General features: G+C 42.6%; 2 protein-coding genes across 5 annotated transcripts in view; both read left to right on the plus strand.

Annotated features, from left to right (window-relative positions):
* The window catches only part of RNF135 (ring finger protein 135), a gene marked incomplete at its 5' end in the record, with an annotated part of 230,923 nt that overhangs the window by 15,914 nt on the left and 200,946 nt on the right, over nt 1-14,063 (plus strand). The window lies entirely within an intron of this gene.
* RHOT1 (ras homolog family member T1) overlaps nt 25-14,063 on the plus strand; it is a 51,669-nt gene continuing 37,630 nt past the window's right edge. The window contains exons 1-4 of one of the 4 annotated variants that reach the window (XM_079965435.1): nt 25-328; nt 9,378-9,436; nt 11,158-11,239; nt 13,137-13,180. In XM_079965435.1, coding sequence (XP_079821561.1) covers nt 292-328; nt 9,378-9,436; nt 11,158-11,239; nt 13,137-13,180 — 222 coding nt within the window. In that variant the 5' untranslated portion in view covers nt 25-291. The remainder of the gene's footprint in view (nt 329-9,377; nt 9,437-11,157; nt 11,240-13,136; nt 13,181-14,063) is intronic. The other 3 variants (XM_079965437.1, XM_079965436.1, XM_079965438.1) reach the window with 3 other exon arrangements.

The raw sequence follows: 14,063 nt of genomic DNA on the forward strand, positions 1-14,063 counted from the left end.
CCTCCAATGGCGGCCACCGGAAGCTCGGCCCCCTTTTCCTCCCCTCCGCCCAGTCACTCTAGCCTGGCCGCCGGCGCCCCTCCCCATCTCTATGGGCCGCGGAGGGGGGGAAGGTTGCGAGCGGGGCGGCGGAGTCGACGAGGAGCCGGTTGCTCGCTGAGGCGAGAGAGGGCGGGAGGTTTCGGCAGGCCGCGGGGCTCTCCGCCTTTCCCTTTCCCTCCCTTCGCCCTCATGTGAGCGGGGCCCCCGGCTTGCGAGGGCCCGGCGGGAGAGAGAGAGAGGAGCGGGGCGATGAAGAAGGACGTGAGGATCCTGCTGGTGGGAGAACGTGAGTTGAGGGGAGAGGGAAGGTCAAGGCTGTGAGGGGAGGGGGCGCGAGGGGGGGAGGGGCGCAGGTCAACGGCCAGATAAACGGGGGGGGGGAGGATGCTGGTGGGGGGGGAGGGGGCGAAGGAGGGAGGGAGTTTGGGGCGCACGTGGCTTTTTTATTTTTCCAAAAATCGTTTTCATGGAAGATTTTCCTGTCTTTCTGGGCATGGGAAAGGCTTACCTGGGCTCACTTAAAAGGGAGTCCAGGAAAACAGGCGCCTGGGACAAACAGGGATATGTGTGTGTGTGTGTGTGTGTTTGGGGTGTGTGGGGATATCTAAAAGAGGACGGGAGGTGGATTGGAAAGAGCACGAAGGGAGGAGGCTGAAGATGCAAAAAAAGAAAGTTTTGCAGGACACAGGCAAGGACAGGAGGAGGAGAGGCTGGTCAAATGGGCAGTGGGGGTGGGGTGGGAATGATGGCTGAGGAACAGAGCAGAAAAGTGGGTGGCACATAAGGAACATGGGCACAGCCGGCGCCCCGCTAAATCAAGTAAATAAGTGAATAAAATACTTATCCAAAAGTAGGAACCGTAGAAAGATGTTGGCGGGTTTTTCTGAGTGCTTGGGGTCGGAAGAAATTTTAAAACAACTGCTGTTGAGACGTTTCATTCCGAATGTGCTAGACAGAGCCAGACAGAGGAGGATGACAGGTGGGTGTCCTGCCCCCCCCAACATAAATCCTGGAAGGAGAGGTAAATAAAACAGTTGCTTTACAGAATAGGAAGTTAGGGAATGATTTTCTAACTTTTTTTTTTGGTGGTTCACTCTTTTTGGAATTTCCATGGCCTCAGCACAACTGCTTTGCACACAGAAGATTGCAGGTTCAACTCCCAGTATCTTCTGGTACTGCTGGGAGGGGCTCCTGACTGATGTAGACCAGGTGTGGAGAGCCTTTAGCCCTCCAGATATTGCTGAAATACAACTCCCATCATCCCTTGCCATTTGCCATTGTTGCTAGGGCTGATGAGAGTTGTAGTTCAGCAACATCCCCTCACCCACCTTCCTGCTCCTGACCTAGGTGGACCAATGGCTTGAATCTGTACAGGACAGCTTCCTATGTTCCTAAGTGGTTGGGAAGGGAAGTAACCCTTTTACAATCTGTTCTACTCGCTGAGGGGGAAAAGACTAGTGTTTCAATTTTTACTTTGGTGTGGTGGGGCATTGTATTTATTTGTGTATTCCAGCGCTTCTTCTGTCTTCATATTCTTGCTGTCAGACCAAGCACCTTCAGTCAGTAATGTCTTGTGAGGAAGTCTGACAGCAGTAATTCTTCCCAAAATTCCTCACCAAGTTTCCTCTCCAATAGGTCAGCTGTCTCACACTGGGAAAGATTGCTATAGATAGTCTTTCATTCGTTATTTAAACTTAGCCATAGCTCAGTCTGTGATTTCTACCTGACACATTACTGACTCATGCTGAATCAAAATGCAGGTGGTTATAAAGTTTGTTTGAAAGTGGCAGTCTGTTATGAGTATCCCTTCTGCTTAACAGCTGTCTTGAAAATTTGTGATTGATGACTTTTAAAGCAGTTCCACAAACGTATGCAAATAATGTCGTGTTTCCCTGTGATAAAAAATATGTTATCTGCAAATAATGTATTCTTGTGAAGCTGTATAAGATAAACAGGCAGCCTAACCAGTCTGTAGGCTAAACAGCTACTACCTAATGCAACTTTCCCTTAATGCAAGGGTTTCCTGACTAGTGCACTATTTTAATTTGTTGCTTTTTGTGCTAATTTGTGAAGGATATTGGGAAAGTAAAAAATGGCACAACTATATATGACTTTGACTTACAATCCTCTGCATGTTTTCCAGGAAATAAACATGTCTGGCATTGTTCTGTGGGTGTTCCAGGGTGTGGGTGGGTGTATTGCCTTTGATTGTGAATTAATTCCTGAAATTTGATTTGAGGGACTAATATCAGGCAGTATTGCCTTCAAATTGCATTGTTATTTGTAGAATTATTCTTGAATTGTAAAGTTTGGAGTGCTCCTTAGAGCTCTCCTACTGTGATCATGTGTGGGATTTGTAGATATGTAAATGGCCTGCAGCTGCTGTGGATTCCAGTTACGCTGGATTTCTATAACACATTAAGTTGTACCATGGAAAAGTCAAAACTTGCAGTTCTGCAATAAGCAGGTATATCTTTTGATATGATTTCCCCCTTTTGAATAATATGTATGACATGCAGTACATTCTACCTCTTTCCCCCAGCTCTCCATATGCCCACACCGCATTTAAATATAACGTAACATTTTTTTTTTTTTCATTTTTAATGGCAACAATCTGTACTCATACTGAAGATAACTGAGATTCTGAGTTGTCTTGCTCGATATTTATTTGAATTCATATTGCACGCTATTCTGCAGACGTAAGATAAAAATGTAAATATAGCTCAAAATAATCTTGCACTGCTTCTTGACCAGTAGAAGCAGAGATGTAGAGCCCAGTCAGCTGAAGATAGTTGGCGTTTTAAGATTGTGAAAGGGCTGTGGGTGTGTTCCAGTTATTATTATTAAACTATATGCTGCTTTATGTAGAACATGACGTCTACTTAAAATGAGTTCTGGCATCATTGTATAGATGTGCTCACTTTTGGATGCAGTCAAACCAGGCATCATATTATTTTCTTACAGCTGCTCTTTGGTTTTTACTTGAGGATTAAAGTCTGCCTTGCCAAAAAGTGTGTGTATTATGTATCTTGAGAACAGCATTATGATACCCATCCGTCTAGAAAACAGTTTCCCCCCCCCCCAATTTCAGTGCAGTTGTAGCTAGTTAAAAGTTTTGAACAAATAAACTTGCCTTCATATAAATGTACAAGCAACCTTTCTCTAAGTGAGACTTTAATGTACGGTTTCACCCCCTAAAGGCACCATTGGATTCAATCCCTGGTGTTTATGGCAGACAGTTATGGGATAACTTTACTTAGTTTAAAGGCAACGGGATTTAGAAATGGAAAAGGAACTGAGATTTACTGGTTGTGTGCGGTATTAAGCCGAATAATTCTTTATTTCACTATTACTGTTTCCTGGATAGAGAAGTTTTTAATGTTTGTTGTTTTATTATGGTTTTAGATTTGTTGGAAGCTGCCCAGAGTGGCTTGGGCAACCCAGTCAGATGGGAGGGGTAAAAATAATAAAATTATGATGATTATTACTGAAATTGAGGTATTCAGCTATATTACTAATCCAGATTTGCAGGGACACCGTTTTTGTGTGTGTTGTGATTGAAATAAGTAGGAGTATGTATGAACTGTTAAAGATGGGTAGTTTCTAATGTCTGATGTTTTATTGTGTTCTTAATATTCTGTTGGGAGCCGCCCAGAGTGGCTGGGGAAACCCAGCCAGATGGGTGGGGTATAAATAATAATAATAGTAATAATAATTACTACTACTACTACTATTAACGGGACGCGGGTGGCGCTGTGGGTAAAACCTTAGTGCCTAGGACTTGGCGATCGCATGGTCGGCGGTTCGAATCCCCGCGGCGGGGTGCGCTCCCGTCGTTCGGTCCCAGCGCCTGCCAACCTAGCAGTTCAAAAACACCCCCGGGTACAATTAGATAAATAGGGACCGCTTACTAGCGGGAAGGTAAACGGCGTTCCGTGTGCTGTGCTGGCTCGCCAGATGCAGCTTGTCACGCTGGCCACGTGATCCGGAGGTGTCTGCGGACAGCGCTGGCTCCCGGCCTCTTGAGTGAGATGAGCGCACAACCCTAGAGTCTGTCAAGACTGGCCCGTACGGGCAGGGGTACCTTTACCTTTACCTTACTACTATTATTTATACAAAACTGACATCAAGAGGAACTTGCCCAACTCTTAGCTACTGTTTTCCCATTGTAAGGAGTTTTAACATCCTACTGCAACAGTTTTGTTGATAGCACTCTGGACGGATCATATGCACTTTCAGCACATCGGACCCTTGCATAGCATATAACTTCTATGGTGATCAGCCAGTATTGGCCCTGTATTCACCCGCAGTGCATTACAGATAGGAGCAGTTATGGGGTTGCTGTGGGTGGTGCTGTCTAACTACAACACATATGGTTTTTCAGGAACTTATTCCTGTTTTAATACTAAACCTTTAAAAAACAAACAAACCTTGCCTCACATCTCTGTAACCTGTCCTAAGGAGAGAAACCTCTGTCTGAATACAGTGGTACCTCGCAAGACAAAATTAATTCGTTCTGCGAGTTTTTTCGTCTTGCGAAGCACGGATTTTGGAAAAGCTTCAAAAATCACCAAAGTCTTCAAAAACCTCAAAAAAGGCTACCACACCGCGTGCTATGAGTTGCTCCTCGAAGTCAAGTCGCAACTGCACCCCCTGAATGCACAGTTTCAAGAAAAAGGAAACAAACTTGCAAGACAAAGGAAACAAACTTGCAAGACGTTTTCGTCTTGCGAAGCAAGCCCATAGGGAAATCCGTCTTGCGAAGCAACTCAAAAAATGAAAAACTCTTTCGTCTTGCGAGTTTTTCGTCTTACGAGGCATTCGTCTTGCGAGGTACCACTGTACTCAAATGAATTCAGGCCCCCTGACCTGCACCATATTTTCACTTCAGGGACCTTCTCCTACTTCTTTTTTGGCGATAAAGTCTTTGTTTTGGTGGGGGAAGGGAGAACAAGATGGTCATTAAACTTCATTGATTTGCAGGAAAACTCCAGAATGCTATTTTAAGTGGCGTGATGGAACAGGCCTCTCTGCCGTACATGAAAACAGAGAAAGTAGGTTAAATAGCACACTGCCATGAAGCTCTGAGGTGTAACACTAATTGGTATATATAAAGCTGTTGCCCCAGAGTTAAAATAGAATCAAACATGCAAATTCTCAGTCCAGGTTTAAGAAGTAGTACTGGAGCTCTTCATGCATCAGACAAAAGTGTCCCAAAGTAACAGCCATAAAAGATCACCTGAATTAAAACTGGTGGCATATATCAGCACAGGAGTATTGCCTCGATTATCCCTTGCCTTGCTTTCATCCTCTCCCTCATTTCCCCAAAACCACAGGAAAGCATTCTGAACCAAATAAAAAATGATGCATTATGCAACATAGACAAACTGCGTTTGCCTGATGTTGCAAGCGCTTAAACCCTCTCCAAATCCGGCATAAAGGCAAAAGAAGCACTTTCTACACAGGGGATAATGTCCTATATGAGCCTGCTTTTGAGAAAACAAACAGCAAGAGATCCCCCCCCCCAGCAGCAGCAACAAGTTTTGTATGAAAAATCAGGGGGGGGGCAACAGTTAGAAATGCAGAAGTCTTGTTAAGTACTGCTTGTAATTCATCTTGAACACCTGAACACTTTTGGGCAGAACAGCTAAAACATTTTTGGTGGGGTGGGGTGGGCAGCCATTCAGTTGCCTTCTTTCTGCTACTGAAGCACATCTCACTCTGTACCCTTCTGCCCTTCACGTTTGCCAGATCATGACTGGAGAGGGTTAAATTTGGTCTTTTTGGGTTTGTGTGTGAGAGCCTAGAGGCTTTCTACATAAAACACAGGCTTCTGTGGCCAACTCCCATCAGGTAGACTCTTGTGCACTTGGCCTAAGTGCACATATTATTTCGTATCCTGGTGGTTCTCCTACTTTTCCAGTATTCTCTTAATAGCCATAGTTGAGGCTGAGCTTATTTCTGCAGCTGTGACGCATAGCATTGGTGGTGAACTCCATAAAATTCACACCGAGGCTTCATGACTACATGCTGCATTTGCTTAACTTTTGCACGTTGCTGGATTTTGTTGAAATAGCATTTATAGAAACAGTAAATTCTACCAATATAAAGGGAGTTGGGCCCAAAAAGGGTGTAGTAAAAGTTTAGCTGAAGACCTCATCCTGCAAGTATTGTTAAAAGGTAAAGGGACCCCTGAACGTTAGGTCCAGTCACGGACGACTCTGGGGTTGCGGCGCTCATCTCGCTTTACTGGCCGAGGGAGCCAGCGTACAGCTTCCGGGTCATGTGGCCAGCATGACTAAGCCGCTTCTGGCGAACTAGAGCAGCACACGGAAATGCCGTTTACCTTCTCGCCGGAGCGGTACCTATTTATCTACTTGCACTTTGATGTGGTTTCGAACTGCTAGGTTGGCAGGAGCAGGGACCGAGCAACGGGAGCTCACCCCATCGTGGGGATCCGAATCGCTGACCTTCTGATTGGCAAGTCCTAGGCTCAGTGGTTTAACCCACAGCGCCACCCGCGTCTCTGCAAGTCTTGTTACCAGCATTCAAAATAGGCCAGGCGTATTTTACACCTGACTATCTGCCACTTTGCAACCAAGTGAGGATGCATGCCTGGGGAACCTTGGATCTGGACTGTTTTCACACACTAGCAACACATCATGTAGTATTCTCTCCATTATATTTTATCTGCACAATCAGAATTAATTTCAGGAACCAAAAAGCCATATTGAAAAATGCAACTTTCAAGGCATCTAGCCCCTAAATGGCAGCTAGGTGTTCCGTTTTGGCAACTATAAGCCTAGCTTAAGGAACCATTTGGCCGTTAGCTCATATATCTGAGTTTCTGACACTGCTTGTTATGTAGGCCTCTGTTGCTCCTTGTTCAAAATAAGGAACTACTGATTTGTGAAGAAAGCTCTCTATTCCTGACCTATTATAGTTCATGTTTGCAAATTTAAAGCAAATTTAAATTTTTTCCCAATAGTCTACCATTTTTCTGTGCTGCTACACCTTTTTTTAAAAAAATTAATGCAGCCTTTTTATTATAGCATCCTTTTTAAAACATGGATCAAATCAAATGTGTTCCAGAAACATGGCACATTTCCAGGCACAAAATCTGCTCATCCTTTTAGTGTTCTTGATAAGAATAATGTGCTGACCTGACTGAATAAGTACTTGAGAAACTAGCTGCCTTACTTGTCTGGGGATCTAACATCTGGTTCCTAATGGGTGTCTAGGAATTTAATTTAATTGAAAGAAATTTGAGAAGATGTAGCTCTGAAGGAGACTGACATTGCTGAAGGAAGGAGAGCAGATTAGGCAGTAGTGTGAGAAGCAGTTGCATTCCCCATGCCTGAAGAGAGAGAGGATCAGATTTTAGGAAAGAGGGGTAAAAATGGTTAAGAAGCAGCAGGGCAGTTCTTTATTGGAGACCCAAGGTGGAAAAAGCTTTGTGAACAGGGATGGAGGCAGAGTAATGCCTTTCAAGAAGGGATGTGGAATTTGTAAGCCTCCAAATATTGTTGGACTACAACTCCCATCATCCCTGACTAGTGGGCTTGCTGGGTGGGGCTGATGGAGTCCAACACAGGTTTCCCATCCCTGCTGAGAAACAATGGAGAAGATGCCTCCAAGGCATAGCTCTGCATTTGCCAGCAGTAAGGACAGCTGGAATGGGAGGTTTCAGGCAAAGTTCTGTGTTGTTTGATTTTCATAATTCTATATTGAAAAGTTTATGAATTACTTTGAGTTGATTTTGTGGCGATTTTTGTAACCTAATACTTGGTTCAACGGGTCTTTGGATCAGGATATAATTAACTACCTAACTAGTCCTGATACTGTGATTCTAGCCAATCCCAAAACATAATGTAATTGATGCCAAAATTCATTGTGAAGATTTTGCTGAAAGAAGCTTTTATTTAAACTTGAAAGGCAGCATCAGCTGAGAGGCACGTGCTGTAGTCCTCTGGCCAAATATCACAGAGAGAGGATAACTGTTGGTAATAGAGAAGAATTGCACGAGATTCTTTAGAGGGGACAGTCCATACTGTACAAAGATATTACTCCCGAAAATATTATGAAGCTCCAAATATTTGTTGTCTTAAAAATTAAGATTAAATTAAAAGTATAGAAATCATATAAAGGTCAAATGGGCCATGGAATTGTCTATGCTCTCTAGCTACCACTGTGTTTCCTACACTCAGAACGAAAACAAATAATAATACACCAAGAAATCTGAATTCTGTTATTTGTTTGGATTGTGCAAATCATGCAAGCTGCACAATGTCTTGGTTAGCATGATTCTGAATTTGTATTTTTTAATTAATAGCTCTGCTGTTAGCTGGAGACAGAATGAGCTATCAAGGACATTGAAGCCCCACCATTGGAAAGCGTATTTTAGAACCCCTTTGCCTTCTGAGACTTCGTCAGGTGGTGTCCACATACTTTCAAGCTTATTTTGGAAACTGCAAAGACTATAATAACGTTGTCACCTGCCCCCCCCCATTTCATTAAATGAAGACTGAGATGTTGAGGAAGCTGAATTCTGTACCTAAACCACATTTTGCCCTTTCTCTGCTTGTGCAAAATGCTGCAGAACCAGTTTTGTCCACAGCCCAATTAGACGTCCAGAAACTGGGACTCATCCTGTCCTGGTTGTGTGGAAGTCTTTGCCTTGAAACGTGCATTGTGACATGACTAGGGCTTTCCAAGTATCTTCCTTACTGTCGTGTTCTAAAAAGAGTCAAAATTCTGGATGCTTAGCCTGGTGTATTTCTCACAGGATTTGGTACTGCTTATTGTTAAAGTTTAACTTTGCACCAAAATATAATAATTTGCCATTTGTTGAAAAGCCGTTTAATCCGTTCTCTAGTGTAGAAGCAGGCAAAATGTAACTTCTGTAAACCTGAAGACAGGGCTGGTCACTATCCCTGAAGCCAAGTAGACTTCAAAATAGTCACTCAGTAAGACAAACTCTAATTTGTCAATTGTTAAATTAAACTCAGAACTTAGGGAATGTGAGGGTTTTGTTCTTGACAGAGTAGTGTTTGTTTTATACTCAAGCAGGAATGTTTCTTTCTTTCCCATGTGATGCTCTGTTTATGTGAATTGTGCTAAGGCACCTAGAAATCATCCATGCCCCCTGTTCATTTTATTTTTGTATCTGTCACTTAAAAAGAAGAAGAATCTTTTCTTCAAGCAGGGCTTGTCTACACTACAGATTTGTTGCTGGTCAGTTCAAATAAAACTTCATGTCACTCTGGCCGTCTGCCAAAATAAGATGTGTGATTATGGAAATCCTCTGCTAATTTGTGTGTGTTCAAATTTCACAGCCAGAGTTGGGAAGACGTCACTTATTATGTCTCTTGTCAGTGAAGAATTTCCCGAAGAGGTAAGATGTGTTCATTTCCTGAGCAACAGCATCCTCCAAGCGTTTTGCAGTTTCATGAACAGTTTGCATGATAATCAATAATTCTATTAGGGAAAGTGTTGTTTTTTTAAGTCCCATAAAAGAAGTAGAAAAATCATAAAATCAAACAATGCATTATGCAGTTACAGTGGTACACCGGGTTACATACGCTCCAGGTTACATACGCTTCAGGTTACAGACTCCACTAACCCAGAAATAGTGCTTCAGGTTAAGAATTTGCTTCAGGATGAGAACAGAAATCATGCTCCGGCGGCGTGGCAGCAGCGGGAGGCCCCATTACCTAAAGTGGTGCTTCAGGTTAAGAACAGTTTCAGGTTAAGAACAGACCTCCAGAACGAATTAAGTACTTAACCCGAGGTACCACTGTATTGTTTTTATGGAATTTGAAGGATTGAATCTGGAGATCTGCCCACACAACACAGTTGTGGCAGAAGCTGACATTTCCCCCAAGGGGCAGATGCACCTTGTTGATGAGGGGGGAGTTGGCATGGAAGACTGAACAGGTAAGGGGCAGGTGGCAGAAAACGAGGCAGAGACACCTTCAGCTCCACTCACGGATGATGATGTGAACAGCCTCTGCCTCCTTTTTTAGCCATCTTCCCCCTGTGCTGCAGCCAGGTACAAGGGGAAGGTTGTTTGGGAAGCTCTGAGGATGGGGCAAAAATGTCAGCTTCCACAAGCTCTGTTAGTCAGATACCCAGACCCAACTCTGCGTTTCTTCTCTCTCCTCTGCGAACACCTAAAACTCTAACATAGATATTAAAATATGTTTTAATAAATCAGTAGCTGTCGGAAGGATGTTTGCAAACAGAAAACAAAATAAAATGCAAAGGACTTTATGCCATTAGGGTGCACTGCTACTGTTTTATGCATTTCAAGTTGATCGTTTGTCTGCTGGGTTTGGCAATCGATTTCATTCACCAGCCTGCACGGTGATACTAGTATAATTCCCATTAGGATAAGATCTGTCAGCATGCTGGGTTGAATGAGCGCCAGTTCACCCAAGCATTTGCTGAACTTTCACTACCCAGCTTTTAGTGATGACTTTTATTGACTGGTTTTTGCTATCATGGATGGGGGTTGCTGATGTAATTTGGTTTTTAAAAAAATGTATCATACTTTGCTGTTTTAATGTGTTTTTGTTCTGATATTTTCTTGTACAGCACCCTGAGATTTCTTCAAAAGAAGGGCAGTATATAAATTCTGTAAATAATAAATTCCATGGTGATATAGAGGTAGTGAAAGACTTGGAAGAGTCACTGACTGGTCTGAGAATAGCATTGTTGTGATCCATCCTGTTGCTCATTCCAGACTATTGAGGAAAACAGCCAATATGCTAAATATTTAGTGGGATTTCATTATCTTGAAATTCATTGATCAGGGAGATACATAGCAAAAATACTTCAAACTGATTCATAGCTGAAGTTTGTGTAGAAACCATGAAATGAATTTAAAATATATTGGACTATTCATTACAAAGTGTTCAATTTCAAAACCTGGCTTTGGCAAAATATGCAAGTTTTTGGAATTTCCTTGATGGAGGCCGTAAAACCATACAAGTGTTAAGGATCTGAAATATATTAGCTAAATTTCCGTTTGCTTCAAAGGTTTCTGATTGTATTTATCAAGTTTTCTTTGGCATTTGGGCTAGTTTCAAGAATGCTTCTTTTTCGCAAATGCAGGTTCCTCCACGAGCAGAAGAAATCACCATTCCAGCTGATGTTACCCCAGAGAGAGTGCCAACCCATATAGTGGATTATTCAGGTAATGGATCTGATGATTTGACTGATTTATAAAATAAAAAGCTGGTGGAGGGGAGAGAGAGAGAGATCACAATATAATTGACTGACACTATAAAGGAAGATGGTGAAAAGTACATTTACAAGACAGAGAACGCGCCTGGGGGAAAAAAATATTTCCCCCCCCCCTTTATTCCCTCTCCCCCCAATCTAGGTGCGTCCTAGTGTTTCCATTTTCATCATGGGAGTGTTTGAAGTGAGAGAATTTATGGAAAAAATCTGGAGCAGTTCAGCTCTCAGCCATCTTAGTAGGATTTCCACCCTTGCTTTTTGTCTGAGTGAAGCAAGCCCTTGCGTTTAGCTTAACTGTTTTGGCATTCCATTTGTAGGATCATTTGTACTCCGCTAACTATTGAATAGAGATGGATAATAATGTAATTTAGCAGGTTCTGAAAAGTGTGGATGTTGATGCAAAATTCAAAGCAGTGTCATCCATCAGAATGAATGTTGAGGTGCACATACAGAGTACCATCCTGTGAATCAAGGACTAGCTTGTTGTCAAGGAGGGCCAGCTATTTATATGTAAATGGAATGGAATAACTTTTTGGCTGTAGCTAAAATTCATTATCTGGCTACGTGCAAAAGTGTTCTCAAGCACTGTGGTTAGCTAGTTTTAAAGGTATAACCCTGCTATAGATAATCACAAGTTTCTGTGTCACCATCCCCAGCAGTACTTGGGGGCTCAAGTGTGAGGCTTACAGCCTAGCTAGGATTGTATAGGACTAACTGAGATGCCTTAAAGCTATGGCTTTGCAAATCCCAGTGTCCAAACTTGTTCCAGTTAACCATGCAAACAGAGCTTTTGCCTGACAGTTTTCTTGAACTTGTAAAGTTTTCGGTTGTCTTTCCTATACGGTCATACCTCATGTTACGAACGCTTCAGGTTATGTGTTTTTGGGTTGCGGACCGCGGGAAACCCGGAAGTACCGGAACGGGTTACTTCCGGGTTTTGCCGCATGCGCAGAAGCGCTAAATCACGCTTTGCGCATGCGCATAAGCCCTAAATTGCACTAGTGCAGACGCGGCGCTTCAGGATACGAACGCTGCGGGTTGCGGATGTGCCTCCGTCACAGATTATGTCCGCAACCCGAGGTTCCACTGTACACTTCATTTCCAAAACTCAGTGCCTTGTTCAAGCAAGAAAAACAGGCGATTCTTCCCCATCTGTATCAGCATTGCTCTTAAGATGGTATTCGGGAAAATACATCTTAGAAACTGCTTTGGAGACTGTGCTGCAAGAATTCTTTTCTCTGTGACATTCTTTCCTAATGACAGTATATACTTTTCATTCTCATCTAAATTATTTTCCACTTCCATGTGATTTCCCTTGGGAGCTGAAGTCTAAAGAGCATGTAGCCAAGGATATTTCCACGTTTTTGGACGAAACCACACAGGAAGAGTGCACCCAAGTCTTTATTTTACCAGTGCAAAGAAGCTATGAGATAAAACATGCACATTTTAAATAGTAAAACTGTCATAAATTCACATATGTTCATGGCTGTGTTGGAAAACAGTAGTAAAATGGCTAAATTCTCTGGATTGAAAATTGCTGTTGCTTTCTGAAAAAACCCTCTTGCATAATGTATCCACAAACATTGTGAAAACTACTAAAGAAAAAAAATGTAAGAAACCTGGTCTTTGATTAAAGAGGTCCTGAGGCGATGATGGTATCTGCTGGAGGTAAAACTTTTTAAGAAAGATGAATGTGTCAGCTTTAGACAGAATGCATTTTTAGCTGAAAACTTGATTCCGGTTGGCAAATGCTTCTCCACTTAATTAGCAGTTTTCATATACCTCATTGATTGAATCATCACCACCACAGAGCAAACAAACAATAACCAAACTTTTCTTATTTCGCACAGAATCTGAACAAAGTGACGAACAGCTCCATAATGAAATATCGCAAGTGAGTCAAATGTGCATTTTGTGCCGAAATGCTTTGTTTTATATTTGCCTTGTAAAACAGTGTCAGGGTGAAATTATTTCCACCTAAGAAAGGCTAGACTGGCTTTAATTTACTCTGGAGTCATTCAAGGGCATAGCTCTCTGAGCACAAGTGTGGGGAATTGGTGCAGCCTGTAAAATAACAGGCGACTGTATTTTTTTGTATATGTGTGGTGTAATGTTCATAAGATTGCATAAGTTGATTTCTGCAGAGAATGATCTAGTTACCTTGCAAACCCTCAGACCATGGGTAGGCAGACTAAAGCCCGGGGACCAGATCTGGCCCAATCACCTTCTAAATCTGGCCCCTGGACTGTCCGGGAATCAGCATGTTTTTACATGAGTGGAATGTGTCCTTTTATTTAAAATGCATCTCTGGGTTATTTGTGGGGCCTTCCTGGTGTTTTTACATGAGTAGAATGTGTGCTTTTATCTAAAATGCATCTCTGGGTTATTTGTGGGGCATAGGAATTCGTTCTTTTTTCAAAATATAGTCCGCACCCCCAAGGTCTGAGGGACCTTGCTGAAAACGTTTGCTGACCCCTGCCTCAGACTGTAAAATGCTCTCCTTCACTATCTCCAGCCATTGGGTTAGATCATTGGTAACCAACATGGGGCCTTTGAGATGGCCAACAACATTGGCCATACAAGCTGGGGCTAGCAGGAGTTATATTCCAGCAATATCTGGAGAACACCATGTTGGCTGTGTCTAGGCTGAAAACTGAAATGCCTTGATTGAGGCCAGCTGTTGGATCAAGTCCTCAAAGCTCTATCTTTTATTTTTAAAAAATTCTTTCCTAACCTATAAGCCAGAACCATACAAGAAGTAATATTTGGCGTTTTCC

This window comes from Podarcis cretensis, assembly GCF_951804945.1.
Source record: "Podarcis cretensis genome assembly, chromosome: 2".
Lineage (NCBI taxonomy): Eukaryota > Metazoa > Chordata > Lepidosauria > Squamata > Lacertidae > Podarcis > Podarcis cretensis.